Here is a 22909-nt window from a genome sequence, read left to right on the forward strand (position 1 = left end):
CCACACCAGGGTTGTATAAGGGGTGTTTAACTGGGACAAGGCTTTTGATTGAAGTTTTACAAGTAAGTATTCAGTACAAGGGCAATGCCAACCCGGCCTCAATCCGAAGTCATTGAAATCCGGTGTTTGTGGCGTCAGACACTGACGAAAAAAAGCTGTCCTTTAACATCGACATGATATGCAGCTGGTCGCTGTTATAGTTTATAGGTGTTCTGGGGGAAACGTTGCAGAAAAGAGGGAAAGTTAAGGCAGCAAAAGTCTCAGTAAGGCAGGTGGGAGGGGTGGTGGATGGGTCCAACAAACAGACTTTCACCTGAGAGAGGGGTGTTAGCTTCCTGTGAGATTATAAAGCCAAACCCTGTTCTTTTTTCCTAAACCTAACCATAGTTGTCAATTCGTTGTACTGACAGAAGTGCATTTATTTTGAAAGAGACTGTATGTAAATGGTAAATTGCCTGTGAAAACGGACATTTATTTTGAAAACAGAAATGCATGTGACAGGCAGAACTTGACACAGTGTCCCAGAACGTCAACAACCAACACCCACGGTACCTTTCAGGTTGTATCTGGACATGGACGGTCCATGACCAAAGACACAAATGTGATGAGGTAGGGGTGAGAATGTTTTGGCACTGCCTCTTGTGTGACACCCCTTAAAATATTTTGGACTGTCCGAGACCATAGGAATAACATATATGTGTACAATGTACATGTAAGTTTCAAAATGGGCGTAGTTCCCCTTTAATTGGATATGCACTATGTGGCTATTTTGCATACATTTAGTGCCAAATTACAAAGTTCTTCACAGAAAAGTCGCTAGAATATCCTGAAGCATTTTCTCTTGGTCATAAGATAAAGATCTTGATTGTTTTGTATTTTCCAGGCAGTTTACACCACAGCAAACATAAAAGGGTCCAGTACACTTAAACCAAACTCACTGCAAAAAGATGCTGGACGCTGAACACACCTGGGCTGCGATGAAGTAAGCAGAAATACCAAAAATATTTGCCCACATACTTTCTCTCCATCTGTCAAGAAAGCCGAGAGTGAAAGGGTTAATGAAACTGGAAGTGCAGCAGTGAGCCCCCTCCTTCCTCCTCCTCCTCCTCCTCCTCCTCCTGCTGCTGCTCTGCCTCTGTCTGTCTGGGCCCATCCGTCTCATAGGGAAAGTTCCTCCTGACCCAGAAACGCTGTTTGTCCCCAAATTGTGCCACATACACTCCTGTCTGTCTGTCTGAGTCGGCACAGTTTGACATTGAACGCAACACCACCCGGCTCTGAGAAGAAGAAGAAGAAGAAGAAGAAGAAGAAGAAGAGGCCAGGAGTTGGTTATTGTCCGAAAGATGCAAAGGTGAGTGTAAAGCCGATATACTGGTATACTGGGGTTATTCAGTTGTGTCGCTGAAATGTTAGTAAAAGTTTCACTTCAGTTTTTAAAGCTTCTGGAAAGTTTTCGTTGCGCTGCGTTTACGTATCCTGCTGTGGACAACGTAAGCAACCCGCCCAGTGTGTTAGAGCGACAGACCCTGCACCGTGTGTGTTAGCGAAACAACGGTAAACACGGTTAATATGGGAGTTTAAACAGGGTCTAACCTTACACACACAGACACACACACACACACACACACACACACACACACACATACAGATATCTGTTACATGTAACGAGCTGCACTGTTTATCAAACAAAGAGTCATTTTAGAAACAGTTGGCTGCAGAGCTATTTCCGACTTTGCCGAAAACCCCTCCTCACACACACCAGATCACACACACACACCCCACATGCTGTACAGAGCTGTGTGTGTGTGTGTGTGAATAATGGTTTTATGAGCGGGAATATCAGTGTCTTTACTGTAAAACCTGTCGTGGTAAAATAATAACCCTCAGGCTGGACTGTAACACGCCCCACACCAGCCCATAATGTGTAACATCTTCATGTGAATGTTACTCTGGAGTGCTCAACAGGCGTGTGTGTGATGTGTGTGTGCAGTCTAATATGAAGAGTCCAGTTTGTATGTGCCCAGCTGCCATGATGAGCTTAATACAGTCTCATGCCATGCATTCTTTAGTACTTCAGACTAACCCCCTCACTCCCAGCAGGTCTGGGCACGTTTGCAGAGTACACAAACATACTTTATTCATGCAGAGCTATAGAGGTTATGTATACACATATAGATAGTTAATTTATTTCTTTCTGTCATTTGCAGTTCCCAGCAGTCCCCATAAGACTCTGATGTAGCAAAGATAAATTAGTCACACTGCAGGGTGGTCTTGTGATCAGTGATCAGTGTACTAAGTATGCAGTAGATGTGCAAGTATGCTGACTGGTCATGCTCACTGCATCTTAGAGAATCATTTCACTGTGTGCAACAGTGAAAACAGAAACAGAAAACTTTTAAACTTTTCGCCTCCAGCGTTTCCAAGTGGTATTATTGTCGGGACGCTGACACGAAGACAACTCGATCACTTTCTGCTTTCTTCAGAGCCTACCACAGTTTCCACAACTACTTTGGTTGTTCCACTGTCCACCATTTCTGCTACTGTGGATAGTGACTGCAGAGAACTGACACTCATTCTCTATGGTAACTGGTGATAGCTCCTAGGGGTGGGGGGAAATCCATACTGCATTGTATCGCAATATTTTTGTGTGGCAGTATCGTATCATCACACACCAAGTATGAATTTTCAAAAAATATATATAAATTATTAATATAAATATAAATTCAACTTTCAGTAGCCTGTTAGAATAATACAATCAGTTGCTTTTTCAGTCCACTAGATACATTTTGCTGCAATAAGAATTACTGATGTGAGATGAGCAGACTAACTACTTTTTTTATTGGATAGAACTGTTTATGTCGACAAAATTTTCCTTTTGGGACGTAAGTTGCAGTTGAATAAAAGGGAATAAATCGCAATATATTTTATTGCGATATTCAGCATATTGCAGCAGGTGTAAAATCGCAATAATATTGTATCGTGACTTATGTATCAGGACTTGCGTATCGATATCGATTCAATCCCGGGTGGGGGAGCCCTTCTGTGTGGAGTCTGCATGTTCTCCTCGTGTCAGCGTGGGTTTTCTCCGGGTACTCTGGCTTCCTCCCACAGTCCAAAGACATGCAGGTTGGGGATAGGTCAATTGGTGACTCTAAATTGTCCGTAGGTTTGAATGTGAGTGTGAATGGTTGTCTGTCTCTATGTGTCAGCCCTTCAATAGTCTGGTGTCCTGTCCAGGGTGTACCCTGCCTCTCGCCCAATGTCAGTTGGGATAGGCTCCAGCCCCCCCATGACCCTCAAGAGGATAAGCGGTTAGAAGATGGATGGACTTATGTATCGTAATGCGTAATATATATCATATAAATATATATATATATATATATATATATATATATACAGTACAGGCCAAAAGTTTGGACACACCTTCTCATTCAATGCGTTTTCTTTATTTTCATGACTATTTACATTGTAGATTCTCACTGAAGGCATCAAAACTATGAATGAACACATGTGGAGTTATGTACTTAACAAAAAAAGGTGAAATAACTGAAAACATGTTTTATATTCTAGTTTCTTCAAAATAGCCACCCTTTGCTCTGATTACTGCTTTGCACACTCTTGGCATTCTCTCCATGAGCTTCAAGAGGTAGTCACCTGAAATGGTTTTCCAACAGTCTTGAAGGAGTTCCCAGAGGTGTTTAGCACTTGTTGGCCCCTTTGCCTTCACTCTGCGGTCCAGCTCACCCCAAACCATCTCGATTGGGTTCAGGTCCGGTGACTGTGGAGGCCAGGTCATCTGCCGCAGCACTCCATCACTCTCCTTCTTGGTCAAATAGCCCTTACACAGCCTGGAGGTGTGTTTGGGGTCATTGTCCTGTTGAAAAATAAATGATCGTCCAACTAAAGGCAAACCGGATGGGATGGCATGTCGCTGCAGGATGCTGTGGTAGCCATGCTGGTTCAGTGTGCCTTCAATTTTGAATAAATCCCCAACAGTGTCACCAGCAAAACACCCCCACACCATCACACCTCCTCCTCCATGCTTCACAGTGGGAACCAGGCATGTGGAATCCATCCGTTCACCTTTTCTGCGTCTCACAAAGACACGGCGGTTGGAACCAAAGATCTCAAATTTGGACTCATCAGACCAAAGCACAGATTTCCACTGGTCTAATGTCCATTCCTTGTGTTTCTTGGCCCAAACAAATCTCTTCTGCTTGTTGCCTCTCCTTAGCAGTGGTTTCCTAGCAGCTATTTGACCATGAAGGCCTGATTCACGCAGTCTCCTCTTAACAGTTGTTCTAGAGATGGGTCTGCTGCTAGAACTCTGTGTGGCATTCATCTGGTCTCTGATCTGAGCTGCTGTTAACTTGCGATTTCTGAGGCTGGTGACTCGGATGAACTTATCCTCAGAAGCAGAGGTGACTCTTGGTCTTCCTTTCCTGGGTCGGTCCTCATGTGTGCCAGTTTCGTTTTAGCGCTTGATGGTTTTTGCGACTCCACTTGGGGACACATTTAAAGTTTTTGCAATTTTCCGGACTGACTGACCTTCATTTCTTAAAGTAATGATGGCCACTCGTTTTTCTTTAGTTAGCTGATTGGTTCTTGCCATAATATGAATTTTAACAGTTGTCCAATAGGGCTGTCGGCTGTGTATTAACCTGACTTCTGCACAACACAACTGATGGTCCCAACCCCATTGATAAAGCAAGAAATTCCACTAATTAACCCTGATAAGGCACACCTGTGAAGTGGAAACCATTTCAGGTGACTACCTCTTGAAGCTCATGGAGAGAATGCCAAGAGTGTGCAAAGCAGTAATCAGAGCAAAGGGTGGCTATTTTGAAGAAACTAGAATATAAAACATGTTTTCAGTTATTTCACCTTTTTTTGTTAAGTACATAACTCCACATGTGTTCATTCATAGTTTTGATGCCTTCAGTGAGAATCTACAATGTAAATAGTCATGAAAATAAAGAAAACGCATTGAATGAGAAGGTGTGTCCAAACTTTTGGCCTGTACTGTATATATGTATGTATAAACTTTTATTTAATCAGGTAGGTCCCGTTGAGATGGAGATCTCATTTTCAAGAGAGAGACCTGAGTACACAAATAGCAATGTAGAATAAAACTATCAATTTAAAAAGTGCAATGTAGCACAGTATAAATATATATGTGTACTAGACTAGATTTCTGAATTGATGCATTGGAACCAGAGTATCAAGCTTCAAAGTACACTGCAATTCATTCCAGGTATATGTTGCAAGGAATCTAAAAGCAATCTTTCATAATAGCTACTGATACCTACTGTGGAAAACTAAAGTGCTGCCCCCTTCCTGGCAGTTGTTGACACACTTTCTTTTTGACATGAACTGGGCCTTCATTAACCCGGTGGCAGACAGAGTTGCATGCATCAAACTGGCAATATGTCATCCAGAGCAGGCTTTAATCACCACACCCTCTTTTGGGGAAAAATATGCTGACTTGTTGTGTTAGTGGCACCAACAATAAATCCCAAAATATTAATGTTCGATTTGCTCCCCTGCCATGTCCTTAAAGATAGAAGATAGAAAGGCTTTGTCTCCAAGGCATAGACCACATTGTCACATAAGGAGGCCTTTGTGTTAACCAAGGCTTTCACACTGAGATTTGAGGCACATTTAGATGACTAGTCTCTATCAGTGTAGTAAATGCTGCTGCTCACAGTAACTTCTGATAGACAGCTAACTTGAGTGGGAGGCGGCTGCAGTACAGTCAGACTGACTCATTCAGTGTAGTAGCACCAGACTGGTGTCTCTGACTGAATCTCAGCCTAGATCAAATAGTTGTCTGTTAACAGGCTGTGTATTTACAGACAACACTGAGCCCAATGATAGCTGGTGATTGAATTAATTATGTATAGATGATTGGATTAGCAATATCTTGACATCGTGTTGGGTCATTTATCCACTTGGATGGGGAAAGACCATTGTTTTTTAAGGTCTTACAAACACTCAGGTTCAGGCAGGGCCACAAAACAGTTCATAGACATGCCCATAAAACAAACATTTGTTTAATGAGAGATAAATGCGTACAGGCGTAGGGGGCGCCCCCCTAATATAATGGTAGGGGAAACACTGGACATTTACATCATAATAAAAATTAGAGATATAGATATATTATGCAAGACTCATACAGAAGTAGTTCCTCTCAGTCATCACTTGGTGTATATTTCTGCAGAGACTCTATCCTCTGCCTGGATTATTTTCTTATTTTCTATGTTTGGGATGTTTATGGGCGTGTCCCCCACACAGCACAGGTGAAGTCAGGTTTTCAAAAAAGTTTCGGACTAGCTTCCAGACCATAAGCAGCAGGCATCCAAGAGACACAACACCAACAAACGCAAAGGGAAATGAAACACCAAATGAGACTGAATCTTGGGTTGACTTTTACTTTCACTTTTACTGATGAGTGTGTTCACAAACAATAACCAATAATCCTGCATGAATCAAAAAACCAAGTCCACAGTGTCCACTTTAAATTAATGCTAGATTAATCATATTTCTTTTAATGTTTGATCAATATAAGATTTTAAAGATGGAAGAATAAAGTAACAAAGCAAACCTTTATACTGTAAAGCCAAGATACTATTATATTCTATAGTAGCCACAGCTGTCCTTATCTACCCTTTTAATGTGTTGACAATGGGTAACTAGTGACGTTGAAGGGCCAGTCTGCTGTAAATTTTTACTGTGTAACACACCCATTCACAGAAGGATCTGCAGAGGTATTTTTACTCCAATGAAATTCATGGTTTGTCATTTTCTACGAGAAATGGGTTTGGCCTCTCATAAAGAACAAATCTCTGAGAGGCAGCATCTTTATTTGACAGGTTAGCTCTGACTCGTGAGAGCCACACCACTTCAGATATAGATAAATGTCAGAGGAGTAAGGAGGCTTATTGTGTGTGTGTCTTTTCAGTGTGAGTGGTATTTTACAGACAGACCAGGAATGATGATACACATTTTGATTTTTTGGTTTGTTTTCTGTGACATTCTGATATAGGTTTCTCGGTTTTTGTCTGACCTTATGTGCCTTTCTCTCTACAGTTTTTGACCTCACTGGAGCTGGTTTGACTGAAGTTAAGGGACTGACAAGATGCGTTCTAGTGTGGCTGGACCACCAAGCCCCCTTGACAGAGCAGGAGGCACTGGCACCAACAACCATAACAACAACAGCAGCAGTGAAAGCAGTGGAAACTCAGGTTCCCAGTATGCATTATGTGCTCTGGGGGTGGGGCTTGTCGCCCTCGGTATCGTGATGATTGTGTGGAGCGTAGTACCTGCCGACGCGGCCGGTAATAGCAGCAGCAGCAGCAGCAGCGGCAGTTCGGGTGGAGTGGGTGATACTGGTGACAGGAAACATAAAGCGTCCTCTGTGGCCTTTGTCTTGGTGGGGTCTGGAGTGGCCATGCTGCTGCTGTCCTTGTGTCTGGGAATGAGGAACAAGCAGCGGGAGCAGCAGAGGCTCCTGGAGAGGCAGAACCAAGGAGCAGAGGCAGCTCGGCAGCAGGAAGACAGAGAAACGTGAGTCCAATCATGGCTTTCTGGCTAAACAAAACTTTGATCAAACTGACAAACTGATTTTTGTTGTTGTGTCATTGAGCAGAAAATGAATAAGATCAGGTAAACTAACTATCTTGTGCATGTTTGAAAAAATGGTGGTTTATTTTGTTTGCTCAAAAAAATTCTCAACAGATTATACATCTTCTCTCTGTTATATGGGCAAAATTACTTATTTTCAGTGTATTATAAAAATCAGTGATTAGATGGATAATCCATTAAAACTGTATCTGGCTTTCTTCTTGTCAAGTTACAGAGGCCATATGCCTATTAAAAGTTCTGAGAACATTTTTAATTCAAGAAGCTAACAATTTTCCATTTAGTAACAGCCATGTTTGCTTTTTTACATATGTATATGTGTGTATATATATATATATATATATATATATATATATAGACTGACATCACAGCTCGTCAAGTCCATGCTGTTCGATGTCAGGCTGTCAAATCTTGAATATTTTGTGAGAGCTAGCACATATTTGACAGAAATCACAGAGAGTGATTTATAGCCAAACAGGCAATATGCTTTACATTTAACATGACACATTTGAGAATAACAATTATATATAGAGTGCTGCAGGGATGATATTTTTTTGTAGGCCAAACCAGAAGTTAATATTGTGCTTGTTCCTTTTGACAAAAAGCGGATGGGATTTTGCATTATTGCAGTAAATAAGCAAGTATCATAAATAAGTTTATGATACTTGCACGTTCTATTCAGCAAGATAATCTTTACAAATTAATATCACTTTTATAATTTTTGAAGCATAAATGCAATCACTAGAGGTACAAAGCCAGTGTTAAGCTATAAACAAACTACACCAAGGTTGCATGACTTCAGTGTCACAATCACAAAGTTTCCAACTAAGGCTGGCCAATATATCAATATCATGAAAAAAGGCTAGATGTCAAATGAGATTGTGGATATCGTAATGTCGTAAATGTTGTCTTTGACTGTAGCTTTTGCTTATTTAGTCATTATCTCCACATTACTGATGATTATTTATCAAAAATCTCGTTGTGTAAATATTTTGTGAAAGCACAAGTACAACCATACAATATCATCACACTGTGGACATTGAGGTATTTGGTCAAAAATGTGGTGATATTTGATTTTCACTATGTCCCCCAGCCCTACCTTCAACTTGTAATTTGACTTTTGCACCCTTAGCTCTTCTACAAAAGCCTTTCCTGTTAGTGTGAGCTTATCTTTGCTGGTGGTCATGGCTGTGTCATTTGCCAGTTTCACGTTCTTTTTCATAGACGACCCAAAAAAGTGTAGCAGGAGTACAAAATCAACAAGGCTGTAAAGGTGGATTTGTGAGTAAATCGGTTTTGTGGAACAAAACATGAAAATCTCTTAAGCTTGTCGTAACCAAAAACCCATTCAAAAACTCCACTGACTTTGAGACGAGGGAACCAGTATTGTAAAAGTGCAAACTTGTTTACAGGACTCATTTTTGCAGCACTCCAGTACAGGACCTAACAGAGTACACATAATGATTACATAAACATGTTAATGTGTGTCATTCATGTCTTTATGTGTCTCTAAATGTCTGCAGTGCTGAGGAACAAGCCCAACGCTACGCTGTACCTAGTTATGAAGAGGCAGTAGGCAGTGGCCAGTACCCTGTCCGTCAGAGCAACCTTCGCCCAAGCACCTCCCAGCTACCTTCCTACGATGACCTTGTCCAAGTTGATGGTGTACAGTATGAATTCGAGGGGCCAGAGGTCACACCAACCGGAGCACAGCCTGCTCCAGCTTCCAGTGCTCCCACAGCTCCCAGTGCTGCTGCTTCCACATCAAATCGCAGAGCTGGGAAAAACACCCGCAAGCTCCTCCCTATCAAGATCCGCAGGATTAAATCAGAGAAGCTGCACATGAAAAACACTGATAACTCTCAGCCGCCGGCTGGATTCAGTATAGAGCCACTCACCCCTCCGCCGCAGTATGAGGATAAAGTTCCTCCGATCTGAGATCAAGCTGATGGTGTTTAAAACAGTCTGCTGAAACTCCTGGAGTCCTCCATGATCACCTGTCATGGATCTGGATCTGTGGTTTTAAGACTTGAAGATGGCCTTTCTTGCAGAACATTCTCAGAGGCACTTTGTATTTTTTTTTTTTTAGAAAATACAGCATCTGTTCTAACTCTTCTCTTGTGCCACATCGCTCCAAATCATGGAATACAGAAACCTTTTTTAAATTTTGGATCTCTGAAACAGATACGGACCGATAGTAATGGACACAGTTACTGGAGCCTTCTTCACAGTTTGACTGATTCTGTCACGCGGTGGCGCATTGGATTAAAAGCACACACCAAAGGCAGTTTTCCTTTATCTCAGTCATTTTCTGTTTTTGCATTATCTTAATGTTCTCCACTCTGCACTGACTGTCATCACAGGACATCACTGACTGGTTATGGTGAGGATTTGTGTGCACACTTAAGTAGATACATGCAGGGCGCTCATTTTGTAAAGTAGCTGCTGCTTGGGCTGTGTCTCACCCTGGGAGGCTTTGGATTACTACTGCCAGTGGTTTACCAAATGTAGGCTCCATGGTGTGTGACTGAGCATTGTATGTGCTCAGCTGGCCTGACCTGCTGTGGTATGCACAGATACTCTCCCTCACTGTCAACAACATAGTCCCTCCGGGTCTTCTAGAGCTCTGCAGCAAATAAGCAACTATTCTGGTAAATGCTGATCAGTGTTGGAGAGAGGCTACTGCTGAAGTCCCTCCCTGCTTCCATATTAGCTTTGGGTCAGATGGCTTTCTTTATCGGTCTCCTTGAAAAGCTTAAACATGGCACTGGGTGACCACTGGACAGCACCATTTAAGAATCGTCTACTTGTAACCACAGAGCTTTGTTGGAATTTATCAGCTACAGCTCCCATGACTCTTAACAACAGGCACTCTACCAAAACCCAATGGGAGTTGAAATTGTTGAATGCCACCAAAGTATCACTTGTTTTATCTTAGAAGTATCAAGTCACTCAAATGTTACCATCCAGTACAGCAGCATATTTAAGAGAAAAGCCAAGTTTTATGTTTCTCCTTAGAAAGACAAAACCCTACGCAGTACAAAGTCTGGTGGAATGAACTGGAGGCCAAAATGAAACAGCTGTTCACGAGGTTAAAGGGATAATTCAGGTCGTTTGAATTGGGGTTGTATGAGGTACTTATCCATAGTCAGTGTATTACACACAGTAGATGTCAGTTGGTATGTCCCCAGTTTGGAGAGCCACCCAAAACAATCAAGTGTATACTTAATTTAGAATATTTTCACTCCTTTGCTTTCAGTCAAACAAATCAAATCCATCTTCAAATCCAGACTCCATTAAGAAAAACAGTGATTTAATCTTGCTGAACACAGGAGCTGCTGATACCTCGATCAGTTATTGTCTTTGTTTTATTGTGTGACTTTGCCGTTTAAAGGGGGTAGTTTGGATTCACCAAAGTCAAACAGTAACACAAGCTAACTAACAGATCAAGGCAGCTGGACCAGCAGCTCCTGTGTTCTGCGAACTAAGATCATTGTTGGGGAATAGATTACTTTAATGGCTTACCCATCTGTCTCCAGCAAAGTACAGCAGTGAAAATACTTTCAATGTAGCATATGCTCAAACTGTTACACTATTTTTTTATGTTGCTTGACCAGCACTTCCTGTGTTCAGCAATGTTAAATTACTGTTTTTCTCAGTGGGGTCTGGCTTTGAAGAGAGTGATGTAACAGCTTCAGTTTCCCATCAGAATTCACTGTCTGAGGGTGGGGTAACATGGTTAAAATATTTTTAAATATAGCGTACACTTAAACTGGTATTGATTTTTTTTAGGTGGCTTAAATAAGGTAAGCTGCTGACCCTGTCCACAGCAGTACATTGCTTAGCTTCTGTGTCAGTACTCCTTCCTGCTTCTCCAAACTCGGGGCATGCTAACCACCTTTTAGTGTATTAATACACTGTCTATAGATAAGTACCCCATACAACCCAATTTAAAAAAACCAAACTATCCCTTTAAAGTTGTGGGTATTTCTTTACTAAGCAGGACATGGGCTAAAATCACTGAATTTCTGTGGTTAGTTGTTTTATTAAATGTGCCTTAAGTTAGTACCTTTACTTTCTGAAAGCTGTATTAAGAAATTTTGACCTTTAAAGGGCACAAAGACGCTAAAACAAACTCTCAGACACACAGCTCTGATAAGCCATCAGCTTATCAATTTATCATGGTTAAGGGGCTTGCAAAAAGCTGCCTGATTAGAAAATAAGATTAGCATGCCACTGGAGTTGTGTTTCTATCTATCTATCTATCCATCTATCTATCTATCTCTCTCTCTCTCCTTTGGTGCCAGGCAGGCAGCATGCTCTCATTAGACGACCATACAGTCTGTGCTAAAAACTGAACAATTAGCTCTGGAGTCAGTTGTGAACATACGACCAAACAGCTATTCAAAAGTGTAAACTAGCTGGCTGTCAGTTAGGTAGAGAATAGAGAGGCAAAGCCCATCCTCTGTACGGGACCTTATTTTGGAAACTATGTACAGTTGTCAACGGCGAGAGACAAGAAAAAAAAAAAATCCAGTTTGAATTGTGCCGTGAATAACACACACGATGTTTGTTAATTTGAAACATGTTTTTTTCAAATCAGGAAAGTCGCAGTTTGTGGTAGTACTTTTTGGTTTTGTGTGAAACTGCTCAGTGAACTAGACTACATCTTTTTTATCGCATAATATACATGTCACCAACGCCTGATAGCCAGCTAGCTAGCTAACGTAGCTATGTTTCAAGCACAAAACGTAATGTTATCTTGCTTGATGTGTTTAATCCGGCGACCCTTGGCCTTTTTTTCAGCTGGGAGCAAGTCCTGTTTCTCGTGTGAGTTCATGTCGTACAAAACACAGCGAGAGAGAAAGTATGACGTTACCTACGTGACTTGTGTAGTCTTCCTAAATACGCATTTTAACGTATACTTTTACAGTTTCAGAACAAACTGCAACTTTCTTGACTTTCTTTCTTGACATTTTGAGGGGATCAAAAATTAATTGTCTCTTCTCATTGACTACAGTACATATTTTTTTCTGAATTTAGGTCCCATGGTTGTCCACCAGACGTGGAGGGTCTTGGCCTCTCTACAAGAGGGTGCTCTGTTAAGGATTTAATGCATAAAATGTATATTTATACCTACTAGTACAGTATCAATGGTCATCATTTGGTTGCTTTTTAAGAGAAATAACTTATTAGGAAGAAACTATTTTGTGGGAAGTTGACAGTCTCATCTCATGGAGTCTTTAAGGAGTGCTAATGCTAACTGATTGCAGCAGTTGTCCACGCTAAAGTACAGTTAAGTGCCTTTGTTTTCACACCTTTACTGCTTTCACTGACATTGTATGACTGAACCTGAGCTCTAATGTTGGTATTCCAATGCAGTGTTGCCCGTACTCCTGCAAACAGCGGGTAGAGGAGGGAGTATGTGATAGCATAATGGAAGGATCTCATGTGAATAGTTGAAAGCCTTCCCCCCGTAGCCATGGTGAACACTGTTGAGCTGTGAAGGCAGTAGCCTCCGCTTCAATCTGGGCTTGTTTTTGCTCGAGATGACCAACAGAAAGACTCTTTGACTGTGCAGCTGCGCCAAAACAACAGCAACTATTGCTCACTGGCTTGCTCATCACCATTCCCCCAACCACAGCTTGACTTGCAGCCCTGTGTTCACTTAGAAGTATGCAGAGAATGAGCACAACAGAGAAGACAGATGTGCAGAGAGCTGGTTTGAGCTCCATTACCGTGCATTATTTTATCAATACCTGTCTTTTTCTTCTTCAGGGTAGATTTGTTTTGATATGCACAGCTGAAGCCAAATACCAGTCATTCAGTTGAACATTAAGTTGCACACGTTTATTTTCCTCTTTTCATTAATGATTTCATCATCCCGCTTCTCACTGTGTTGAAATAAAACTCAGTGTAGTTATTGCAAAAAAGGCTTCCTCTGTCACTGTCATGCAAGAGGCAATGAGGTCATTGTGGCACTTCAGGTTTTTAAATTCAACATTTTAACGTCTACATTTCTCTGATTTATTTTCAAAGTGGAAACGCCATGCAGCCTATTAAAATCTTTGTTTTTGTCATGTTCAGTACTGCAAACATAGTCATCGTACCTCATTTGCACAGTACCAGTTTAACTACACGATTGATTTTATTACTACATAGTCAAAATGTTTTACATTGATGGAATGAGTGTTGTGATTTAGCTGTCACTTTCTGTTTTACTTAGACGAGTGCCCGAAGCACAAGTTTGCTGTTTGTTCATTTATTATTGCTTTTTTATTACTGAAATCTTCATGTCTTTTATATTTACTGTGAAAATGTGCTTTCCTATGGTAGTTCTAATTTGTTTGTGGAAATTTTTTGTCTCTGAAGAGTAAAAACAAATTTATCTCATGAATATTTTATGAGAAATAAAAGGAAGTATTTGTTAATTAACCCCAGTGTTTAAGGAGTGTATTTTGCTGTGTGTGTGTGTGTGTGTATAATTCCATGTTGACTTGTGCACCATAACCCCCTGAACATTTGGACATCCCTGTTTTCTAACTTTGTTACTGTTCACCAGTGCTTGGTTAATATGCAGCTACTGTACTGAAAGTGAGAAAAAAATCTGGATGCCATATAGTTATCAAGGCCCTGCATGGCCATCTTAAAAAAGGGCTTCTTGTTTTTCCAGGTCGTGGACAGCACTTAAGCTTTACATTAACAAACAAACATTTGTTGACACTGATAAACAGCATTTTTTATTTTACTTTGCAGTAGCAACAAATGACACAACACGCTTTAAGTCATAGTTGTTCTTATTGCTGACCAAAGCTCTCGAACAGCCTCTTCAGTAGCGGGTCATAACCTGCAGAGTGAACAATAGAAAACACAATTATAATACACTTCCTGTTTTTGAGAGCCGAGGCTTTGTTGCCTTCAGTTTGTATTGTTTATGCTGGCAAGGTAATCGCAAAATGAGTATGTTCCTCACTGTGTTGATCCATTTGATGTAGGAGCTGACTTGTGTGAAGACAGTGGGCTTCTGGAGGACGTTGCAGCCCTGACCAGAACCGAAGCTCACCACGCCGTGGACCTCCCAGGAGCCATCAGGGTTCTGGCAATTCAGGGGGCCCCCAGAGTCTCCCTGCAGGTCAGCACACACAGTATTAGCTATAGCAGCTTATGTACAGACATCAAGGAAGTGATTCCTTTTCCACAATTTCAAAAGTTAAAGGCCTTTTATATTGTGCTGGAGGTAAATTTTACAGATGACGTAATTCATTACTGTTGCCCCTTGAGATAACATTTACTGGTATGAACTTACACTACAGCCAGCAGTGATGCCATCACCTCCAGCACAGACCATCTCGTCTGTTGCCAGGACGTACCACCAGTCGGGCTGTGAGCAGATATTGTGGCCAACCACTGGCAGGAGAGCCTGCTGCAGGATGTCAGCTGCAGGGCCGCTGGCTGTGGGGAAGAGACAGGCTTAACTCGGGTAAGACACAAGATTTTGCTTTGACAGAGGTTCACCCGGGGGGACAGGTGGGGTGCTGGAGGGAGATACTCTTTGCTGTTACAGATGGTGTGCAGGGTAGAGAGTTTATTACAAAAACTAGTGTACATGGGATGCCCCTGGAGCCATTTGGCTGCAGATGTGCTACATCGAATATGCTGGATTACACACACTACCATTTATAGTTGTGTGTAGCAATTGAATATGCTGGATTACACACACTACCATTTATAGTTGTGTGTAGCAATTGAATATGCTGGATTACACACACTACCATTTATAGTTGTGTGTAGCACTTCACAGATAGCTCTAGCACTCACAAACTTTCCTCTGTGCTGCAATTTCTAACTGAGCGTTAACACAGTCCAAAGGTGCAAGAATGGTGTGTAGGCTCCTAAATTCTAGTTAAATACCAGAAGATCACAGTCACAGTCACACATGTTTATCTCTTTGACTGATAAGAGGGCTGCAAACCAGGTTATTTATCAGATTTTGCCACATCTGTGTCAGAGGCAGTAGGCAGAGCGAAATCAAGTCAGTTGAACCTAATATTTAACAAATAAAAAGTGTGGTCTGTGTCTCTTTTTTATTCATAGATCAAGCCCTCATGACTAAACTGTGAGTGTACCATTTTAAAAACAAGGTTCACCCTGGTTGTTAAGGTGAAACTATTACCTCAGTCAAGTGTGACTGCGCAGCAGTGCAGCACGTTCCCTTGAACTAAAGCTATTGTTTTAAGAGGATCTGGGTGAAACAATAGTGTTTCTATTCTTTGATGTATAGCCTACGTGGATAGCCAATTGTGGACTCAAATTTATTTTGATTGTTATTTATCTCATAGGGGAATTCACTTATGCTCTGCGGACCCATGAATGCATTGTATCGTCCTCCAGCCCTTGGTCATGTATTTTCTTTTACAAAAAACTCTTCTTTATTTCTTTTAACAAACAAATTATGTCAAATGATGGGTACATGTCACATTTTTCTGACTGACTAATAGTTGTGAATTTTCCTGGTTGAGTGACAAGTGCACAGACACCGCTAAGCGGACATGCACAAGTCCAGAGTGGAAACTTGTAAAGCAGATTGAGAGTGATTCATTCTGCTGAGGTGTGTTCACTCACTGGTGAGTCGACCCCAGCCAGTGACGTAGCAGGGAGCACCATGAGGCAGGACGATGCCCTGTTCTGGGATGCAGGCAGTCATGATTGTGTCAGAGAAGGTGACGGGGGAAGACAGTTTGATCAGGGCAATGTCGTTACTGCAAAAGGCAAAACAATCAACCCACAATAAGGAAGTAATGACAAACAAAAATATAGTAGTGAGTCAGGGGTTCACGCCAGCATGGACCATTAAAACATGAAGGCTGGGTAGGGTCAAGACCTCTACAGTTAACGACACCAGCACTAAAGATAACCAACAGGTCTTCCGACGGTTGGACAGATGCTCATTCATTAACGTCTAAACCTCTTCCAGGCTACGCTCTTCTTTGGCAACACTGTCACTTCCCATTGGTCAGTTGTATAAATATTTTGGGGACATGCTTCAATTGCTTGGTTGAAAATATCCATGAGGTTTGGTGATGTTTTGATGAACTGTCATTGATTTATGGTCAAATTTTGCGAAAGGTCAATGCAGTTGTTTGGAACTGGTGGCGCCCCCTATTGAACAATTTTAAAATAATTTTACACACCTCACATGTCAAAAATGTTTTGTTTTTTTATTCAAAATGGCTGACCTTATTGGTTCTTTAGGCTTTTTTGAGAGCTTGTGTGTCAAATTTCAAGTCAATCTGACTTGGTGTGAGGGGTGTGGCCTTTTCAAAACTTCATTATTGGACCCTAATTTCAGCGCCCCCATCTGACCAATTGGTGTCAAATTTGTTGAGCAGCATTTGCACACAACTGCCAATCACTGGTGAAAACTCCAAGTGCCTGTGACATAACATCTCACGGGAATTTGCACAAACATTTCTGAAGAAAACAAAACTTGAACACTCACAGAAATAGTTTATACTAAAGTAATGCTTTGCTGCATCAGCCTCCTTATTCCAAAGAAAACCAGTGAACTGATCACCAGTACTCTGCTTACACCTGCTGATTACGCTCTTCACATGGACTCATGAGTTGATAATGAGCTGTTACCGGCTGAGCATGATGTTGTAGTCGTCATGAGTGATGATTGTGGCCGCCCTCAGAGCTACAGAGCCCTCCTCGCTCGTCTTCAGGCTGTGTTTCCCTAGCTCCACTCTGTAGTTGTAGCGGTTACTGTGGGATGGCAGATGACATGTAGGTGGATTGTAAATACTTAGTCGTCCCATAGAAGTAATACATGGTTGCCTAGGACACAGGGCTGTTTTTAACTGATTAAAGTGGTAATCTTTGAGATCATCCACTTCCTGGAAACATTTTTTTTTGATTATAAAATGTTTTTAGTGTGAAGAAAATCTTCTTGAACTTCTACAACTACATGCCAATTTTTTCTTTCCCTCTGTTCAGGCATGGCGGCTATTGCTGCTGATTCTTGAAGAACTCCCCAAACTAACATCATATAAAGAGCAAAACGCATCATTTCCTTTTGGGTAGAGGAGAGTTTCCTGGCACAGACCTTTGGTTTGGCATATGACTGCTCCCATGAGCTGGGAATATTGAATCACCACACAGTATAAATAGGTGATAACCAGCCAAAGTTCTTAGTCACATAAAACTGACGTGGATCATAAATGTAACAAAACTGACAATCTGATGTGTCCCTAGTGCAACCAGTAATACCCATATATGTAACCATAAATAACTATGTTCAAAAACCTTCACCACAGCCTTCCCGCCCTTTCAAAAGGACATGCTGTATTGTAATTGTGATCATATTGACAGGGTGGAGTTACACATACTTGATGCAGTGTGCAGCAGTGAGGACCCAGTCAGAGGAGATGAGGGTGCCTCCACAGACGTGCTTCCAGCGCCCACTGCTGTCAGACTGGAGAGAGATCTGAGCAGAGTGGAGTAAGGAAAATTTGCATCACTACACACTCTTTTTTTTTTAAGTGTTTTTTTTTAAATTATTATTATTATTATGACTATTTTGTTATATATTTATCATCATTTTTTATTTATTTTATTTATTTTCCCCCCTTGCATACTCACAATCAGACAAATATTCATGCATACCATATTTTAAAAAATTCCCCAGATGTAACTGCAACTGCAAGATGTCATTATAAGAATTGTTATTACTATTATTTCATCCTTATTTGTCTGTTGTTGGACATTTTCCCCACTGATTATATCATTTCTGTACCTGTAAAGTTACTACTGTTTTTGATTTTTGCACCAGTAACAAAGAAAGAAAAAGAAAAGAAGATTCAGGGAGTAAATAGATAGAAATATTTGTCACTTTTCTGTCTGTAGTGGTACAATGGTTGCCAGAATGAACATGTTTTTACACATTAAAACCAGACATTACCTGCCAGGGCCAGCTGTGAGGCCTGGCATCGTCTCCAGCCACCACCCTGCTCAGCACGGGAGGGAAAGTGGGAACGCCACATCCGTAGGCTGGGACGAGGTTAGTTGTCACACCAGACAAAACAACGACAAGAGGTTTATTCCTTCAAAATTCAGTGAAGCTTTGACAGTGTTTTTCAAATAAAATGCAATCTTAGTACTCTTGGATTATACTACAGCAAATGAGTTACTGATGTGATAAAGATTGAAAGTGTCTTACCGCTAGCTACCACAAAAGCGAGAACCACCAGACTCCTCATGACTGTAGAGTATGTAGTGTGTGCCTAAATTTTGTGTTAAGAACAGGCTTGTATTTATACTGTATGTTAGCGACTTCTAACCAGCATATAGACTTGTCCTGAGAAAGCTGGCTGACACATGCAGAAAGTCAAACAAACAGCAGTGGAGACTGAGAACACAGCATGTGGTTGGAGACAGGATTTTCCCATTACTACTCCCACTGGGGAACATTGGATCTCTTTCTGCTATTTAAGTGTTTAAACTCAAAAGATTATGTATCTGTCAAAATAAAAGTAAGTCAATAATCTATCTCATTCCTTAGGATTATGATTCAGTTCTGCTTTATGGCTTTTTGGGAGAGTGCTGAACTGATAAAGATGATACAAAACATAAAAGAACACAGATCTTGATATAGTTCCACATTTTATTCATTTTTATATGCACACAGTGGCGTTGATCTCAAAATCCCGTCCTCTCAATAGGCCATCATTTTCTGTGGAAGAGATAATAGGGATGTGTTAGATCAAGCATCATGTTTTCATCCATAATACATGGGATATCATCCAGATTCTTAAATATTTTAATCCTTGAAGCTTCAATAAAATGGCACAAATAAAACAACAGCGATGCAGTGAGAGGTTCAGGAGCTTACAGAGTTCATCCAGTCGATGTAGGCGCTGACTCGGGTGAAGACGGTGGGCTTCTTGGGGAAATTGCAGCTGAGCCCAGAGCCGAAGCTGACGATGCCGTGAACCTCCCAGGCACCATCAACATTCTGGCAGTTCAGAGGGCCGCCAGAGTCACCCTGAGTCATGTGAGAGAAAACATGATCAGTGTGCAAATTCCACATTGAACAATAACTTCTTGTCCTTGAAAAACACTCAGTGACTTAACTCAGTGTTTACATCTAACATTACTTGTAGGACCTGCAGACTAACAGATCTCTTTACATTTTTTAGACCTTTGAACTGTGACTCATGAAAGGATGATCCTCTGTCAAACATGAGGTCTAGGAAATGTGAGTGTTGCTTGCTATGTTCAGTTTACTGATGCAATAAAGCACTTGCTACAATACGTTCATTTTAGACTCACGTTGCAACCAGACACAACTCCATCTCCACCTGCACAGACCATGGTGTCCTTCACCTGAGGACCCCACCAGTCAGGCTTGGTGCAGGTGGCGTGGTCCACCACAGGCAGGAGAGCCTGCTGCAGGATGTCAGGGATGGGACCTCCGGCTGTGTGGAGGAGAGATGCATACTAGCTCAACTTCAGGTCAGGTTAAAGACAACAAAGAAAAGAGAAACACAACCAGCTAGTCTCAGCTAGTTTGTCTTTTGAGATTTGATGCACACCACTGGAACTATTTTCCGATGATATTTTAAGTATGTGATTAAATTAAGAGAGGCAGGAAACTGGGCACTCACTGGAGGTGCGACCCCACCCAGTGACATAGCAGGGCTCGTTGTGTGGGAGGATGAAGCCATTGGGAGGGAGACAAGCAGCCATGACGCTGTCAGAGAAGGTGACGGGGGTCTCCAGCTTGATCAGGGCGATGTCATTACTGGAGAGGAAACACACATATTTAGATTCAACAGACTCGTCATTTGTAAACATTCATATTCATCTTGGAGAAGTCGTTTTTTTACCGGATGAACAAGGGGTTCCACTTCTCGTGCACGACGATGGTAGCGGGGGTCATGAACACAGCAGCCTCCTCTGTCTCCAACAGGTTGTGCTTTCCCATGGCCACTCTGTACTCCCTGCCATTGCTGCAAGTTGACAGAGAAGAATATGAAGCATTGATGTGTAAGTGCAGAGATTGGAGCCTTTAGCATACTAATATTAGCAACATACACATGATTGCGAAGCCACAGTTTTTCTAAGATTCTAAAAACAATCACTTATCAATAACCAACCATATTTTGTGTATTATATGTAGACTTGTGGGCCTCCTAATAATTCACCCTTTAGCTTACAATATGCTAAGTAATGTTTCTGTGTGATTAACTGCTGCTCTTTGTTACTGGATTGTGAGAATTTCTTGAATGAACTAATAATATGTTGGAGATAAACATATGATAAACTGTCATCATGAATAATTCTGGGCTTTACTGTGACATACCTGATACAGTGAGCAGCAGTGAGGACCCACTGGTGAGAGATCAGAGTGCCTCCACAGGTGTGTCTCCACTCACCCTGTCTGTTGTACTGCAGGGAAATCTAAAACATACATATGAACATGATTAACTTTATCTAAGTTTTTCTGTTTTCTTTTCTGTGCATGCCCTGAAACACTTACTGTTTACAGGCACACATGCTGCTGTGTATCAGGATCAGAATCAGAAATACTTTATTGATCCCCGAGGGGAAATTATGATTTGTAACAGTCGCTCCGATGTAAAGAATAGAGAATTCTAAGAGTAGAAATAGAAGTATGTAAATATAAAGCAATAAAATAATTGCTACAGCATAATGCTACATTGTTTAATACTAGTACTTGAGATATTAGAATATTAAAATAAAATATGTATCATCATTGTGCTGAGGCTGAGTGTAATTTAAGTACAATATATATGTCAATAAAATGAAATAAGAGTAGAATAAGAGTAAAAAAATCTCTTTCCAATATTAAATGCACCCTGACTCTAGCCACTTTCAAATAAATAAATTAACTGTCCTGTCTTTCTGTGCCTTAGATTGATTATTTTTTTTAACTACACTTTTATTTTTGTTTTTGAATTCGGGGCAACTTCCTGTACTGTGACCGCACTATAACTATATTTTTTCTATATATATTTTTTTCTCTTCTTGAATTTAATTTATCTGATTTTATTTATCTAATTTTATTCTATTTTAATTTAATTAGTTTTCTTTAATCTAATTATTTCTTTGCCTCCTTCGTTTGAAAGATACAAATAAGCACAGGCGTAGATTTTGGGGGAGTACAGTGGAGACATCCCCCTCAATATTTAGAACATGTGCATTTTAACCCCTCCCAACCCCCATTAAAAAGCGTAATGTGGCATGTGACTTTAATTTTATTGAAATTCAAGACATTTGCTCGATGAACTGATGCAAAAAAAGGAAAAATGGTGCATAAAAATTCACCAGAGTGCAGTAAATTAATTGTTTGCACTCAGAATTTCCAGGGGGAGGACACCTGCACCCCTTGTTTCATATAAACGCGCCCCCAGTGGTAAAACAAAACCTACACACCTGCAAATAAGCTTGCCTCAAAATTCAACATTGCTTTATGTAAGAGTTAAAGTCTTAAGCCTTAATACTGAACTTTATATTTTAACTATGAGACTATAACTAACTTTACTCTTATGTAGTCTGCAGTCTAAATAAAGTCTTCTTCAGACAGTTGTTGTGTTGTTTTCTGAGCATGTTTTACCTGCCAGGGCCAGCTGTTAGGCCTGACATCCACTCCTCCAACCACCCTGGTCACCACAGGGGGAAAGGTGGGCAAGCCGCACCCGTAGGCTGAAGAGACAGACAGAGACAGACTCTTTTACTGTTTATCTGAGTTTGTAGAGAGAGCTGAAATACTGTGTATGAAAATGGCTCAAGACAGATGGCTGTGACAGTGTTGTGTGTGTGAGATCCTTACCACCAGCGACAAAGAGAGCAAAAACTACAAACTTCATCATGTCTGTATCTCCACAGTTTAAAGTGAAACACCTGACAAATTTATACCTTTCATGATGTTATGCAACCTGCAAAAAGTGGATCAAATTCTTGGAAATATGCCCCTTGACAGATCTTAGTACTGGGGTGGAGCTAAGTGGACATCACACCGGTCAGAAATGACCAGGAGCGCCAGGCCAAGGTCAGAGTGTCCTGGAGTTATGTATAATTTAAACTTGTTTGTTGAACAAGTTTTTTAAGCTTTTATCATCAAGAGAAATACAGCCCTCCCTACTCTGATTACCTTAACAAAGCAGTGTAGTACGTCTTCCAGCAGCTGAAGTTCCCACTGCTCAGGAAAGCTCTGAATGTTTCCTGTGACTGTTCTGTAGTACTT

General features: G+C 41.0%; 3 protein-coding genes across 3 annotated transcripts; 1 reads left to right on the top strand and 2 right to left on the bottom strand.

Moving 5' to 3' along the window:
- The first annotated feature begins 1031 nt into the window (after positions 1–1031).
- On the top strand, positions 1032–14068 carry tmem51a (transmembrane protein 51a). Its single transcript, XM_033611327.2, has 3 exons — positions 1032–1351; positions 7090–7566; positions 9165–14068. Exons 2-3 carry the CDS (start codon positions 7139–7141, stop codon positions 9577–9579), a joined length of 843 nt encoding a protein of 280 aa, XP_033467218.1. The 5' UTR covers positions 1032–1351; positions 7090–7138; the 3' UTR covers positions 9580–14068.
- A 286-nt stretch (positions 14069–14354) lies between these two features.
- Positions 14355–19104, bottom strand: LOC117271057 (chymotrypsin-like elastase family member 2A). Its single transcript, XM_033649147.2, has 8 exons — positions 18860–19104; positions 18602–18690; positions 18030–18127; positions 17284–17406; positions 16264–16400; positions 14948–15093; positions 14615–14767; positions 14355–14488 (listed from the first exon to the last, which is right to left on the bottom strand). The coding sequence occupies exons 1-8, from the start codon at positions 18897–18899 to the stop codon at positions 14471–14473; spliced, it is 804 nt and encodes a 267-aa protein (XP_033505038.1). The 5' UTR covers positions 18900–19104; the 3' UTR covers positions 14355–14470.
- A 185-nt stretch (positions 19105–19289) lies between these two features.
- Positions 19290–22647, bottom strand: LOC117271048 (chymotrypsin-like elastase family member 2A). Its single transcript, XM_033649134.2, has 8 exons — positions 22496–22647; positions 22280–22368; positions 21005–21102; positions 20529–20651; positions 20307–20443; positions 19972–20117; positions 19532–19684; positions 19290–19372 (listed from the first exon to the last, which is right to left on the bottom strand). The coding sequence occupies exons 1-8, from the start codon at positions 22533–22535 to the stop codon at positions 19355–19357; spliced, it is 804 nt and encodes a 267-aa protein (XP_033505025.2). The 5' UTR covers positions 22536–22647; the 3' UTR covers positions 19290–19354.
- Between the last annotated feature and the right edge of the window lie 262 nt (positions 22648–22909).

This window comes from Epinephelus lanceolatus, chromosome 8 (assembly GCF_041903045.1).
Source record: "Epinephelus lanceolatus isolate andai-2023 chromosome 8, ASM4190304v1, whole genome shotgun sequence".
Classification (NCBI taxonomy): Eukaryota; Metazoa; Chordata; class Actinopteri; order Perciformes; family Serranidae; genus Epinephelus; species Epinephelus lanceolatus.

What these genes read in the sequence shown, in the direction of transcription:
- tmem51a (XM_033611327.2), top strand. Translation starts at nt 7,139, where the DNA reads ATGCGTTCTAGTGTGGCTGGACCACCAAGCCCCCTTGACAGAGCAGGA. An exon ending in CAGCAGGAAGACAGAGAAAC is followed by an intron (nt 7,567 to 9,164) that starts GTGAGTCCAATC and finishes AAATGTCTGCAG; the next exon opens with TGCTGAGGAACAAGCCCAAC.
- LOC117271057 (XM_033649147.2), bottom strand. Translation starts at nt 18,899, where the DNA reads ATGAGGAGTCTGGTGGTTCTCGCTTTTGTGGTAGCTAGCG. An exon ending in TACAACATCATGCTCAGCCG is followed by an intron (nt 16,401 to 17,283) that starts GTAACAGCTCAT and finishes TGCCTTTTGCAG; the next exon opens with TAACGACATTGCCCTGATCA. An exon ending in TGGCTGGGGTCGACTCACCA is followed by an intron (nt 15,094 to 16,263) that starts GTGAGTGAACAC and finishes TCTTCCCCACAG; the next exon opens with CCAGCGGCCCTGCAGCTGAC.
- LOC117271048 (XM_033649134.2), bottom strand. Translation starts at nt 22,535, where the DNA reads ATGATGAAGTTTGTAGTTTTTGCTCTCTTTGTCGCTGGTG. An exon ending in TGGAACCCCTTGTTCATCCG is followed by an intron (nt 20,444 to 20,528) that starts GTAAAAAAACGA and finishes TTTCCTCTCCAG; the next exon opens with TAATGACATCGCCCTGATCA. An exon ending in TGGGTGGGGTCGCACCTCCA is followed by an intron (nt 20,118 to 20,306) that starts GTGAGTGCCCAG and finishes TCCTCCACACAG; the next exon opens with CCGGAGGTCCCATCCCTGAC.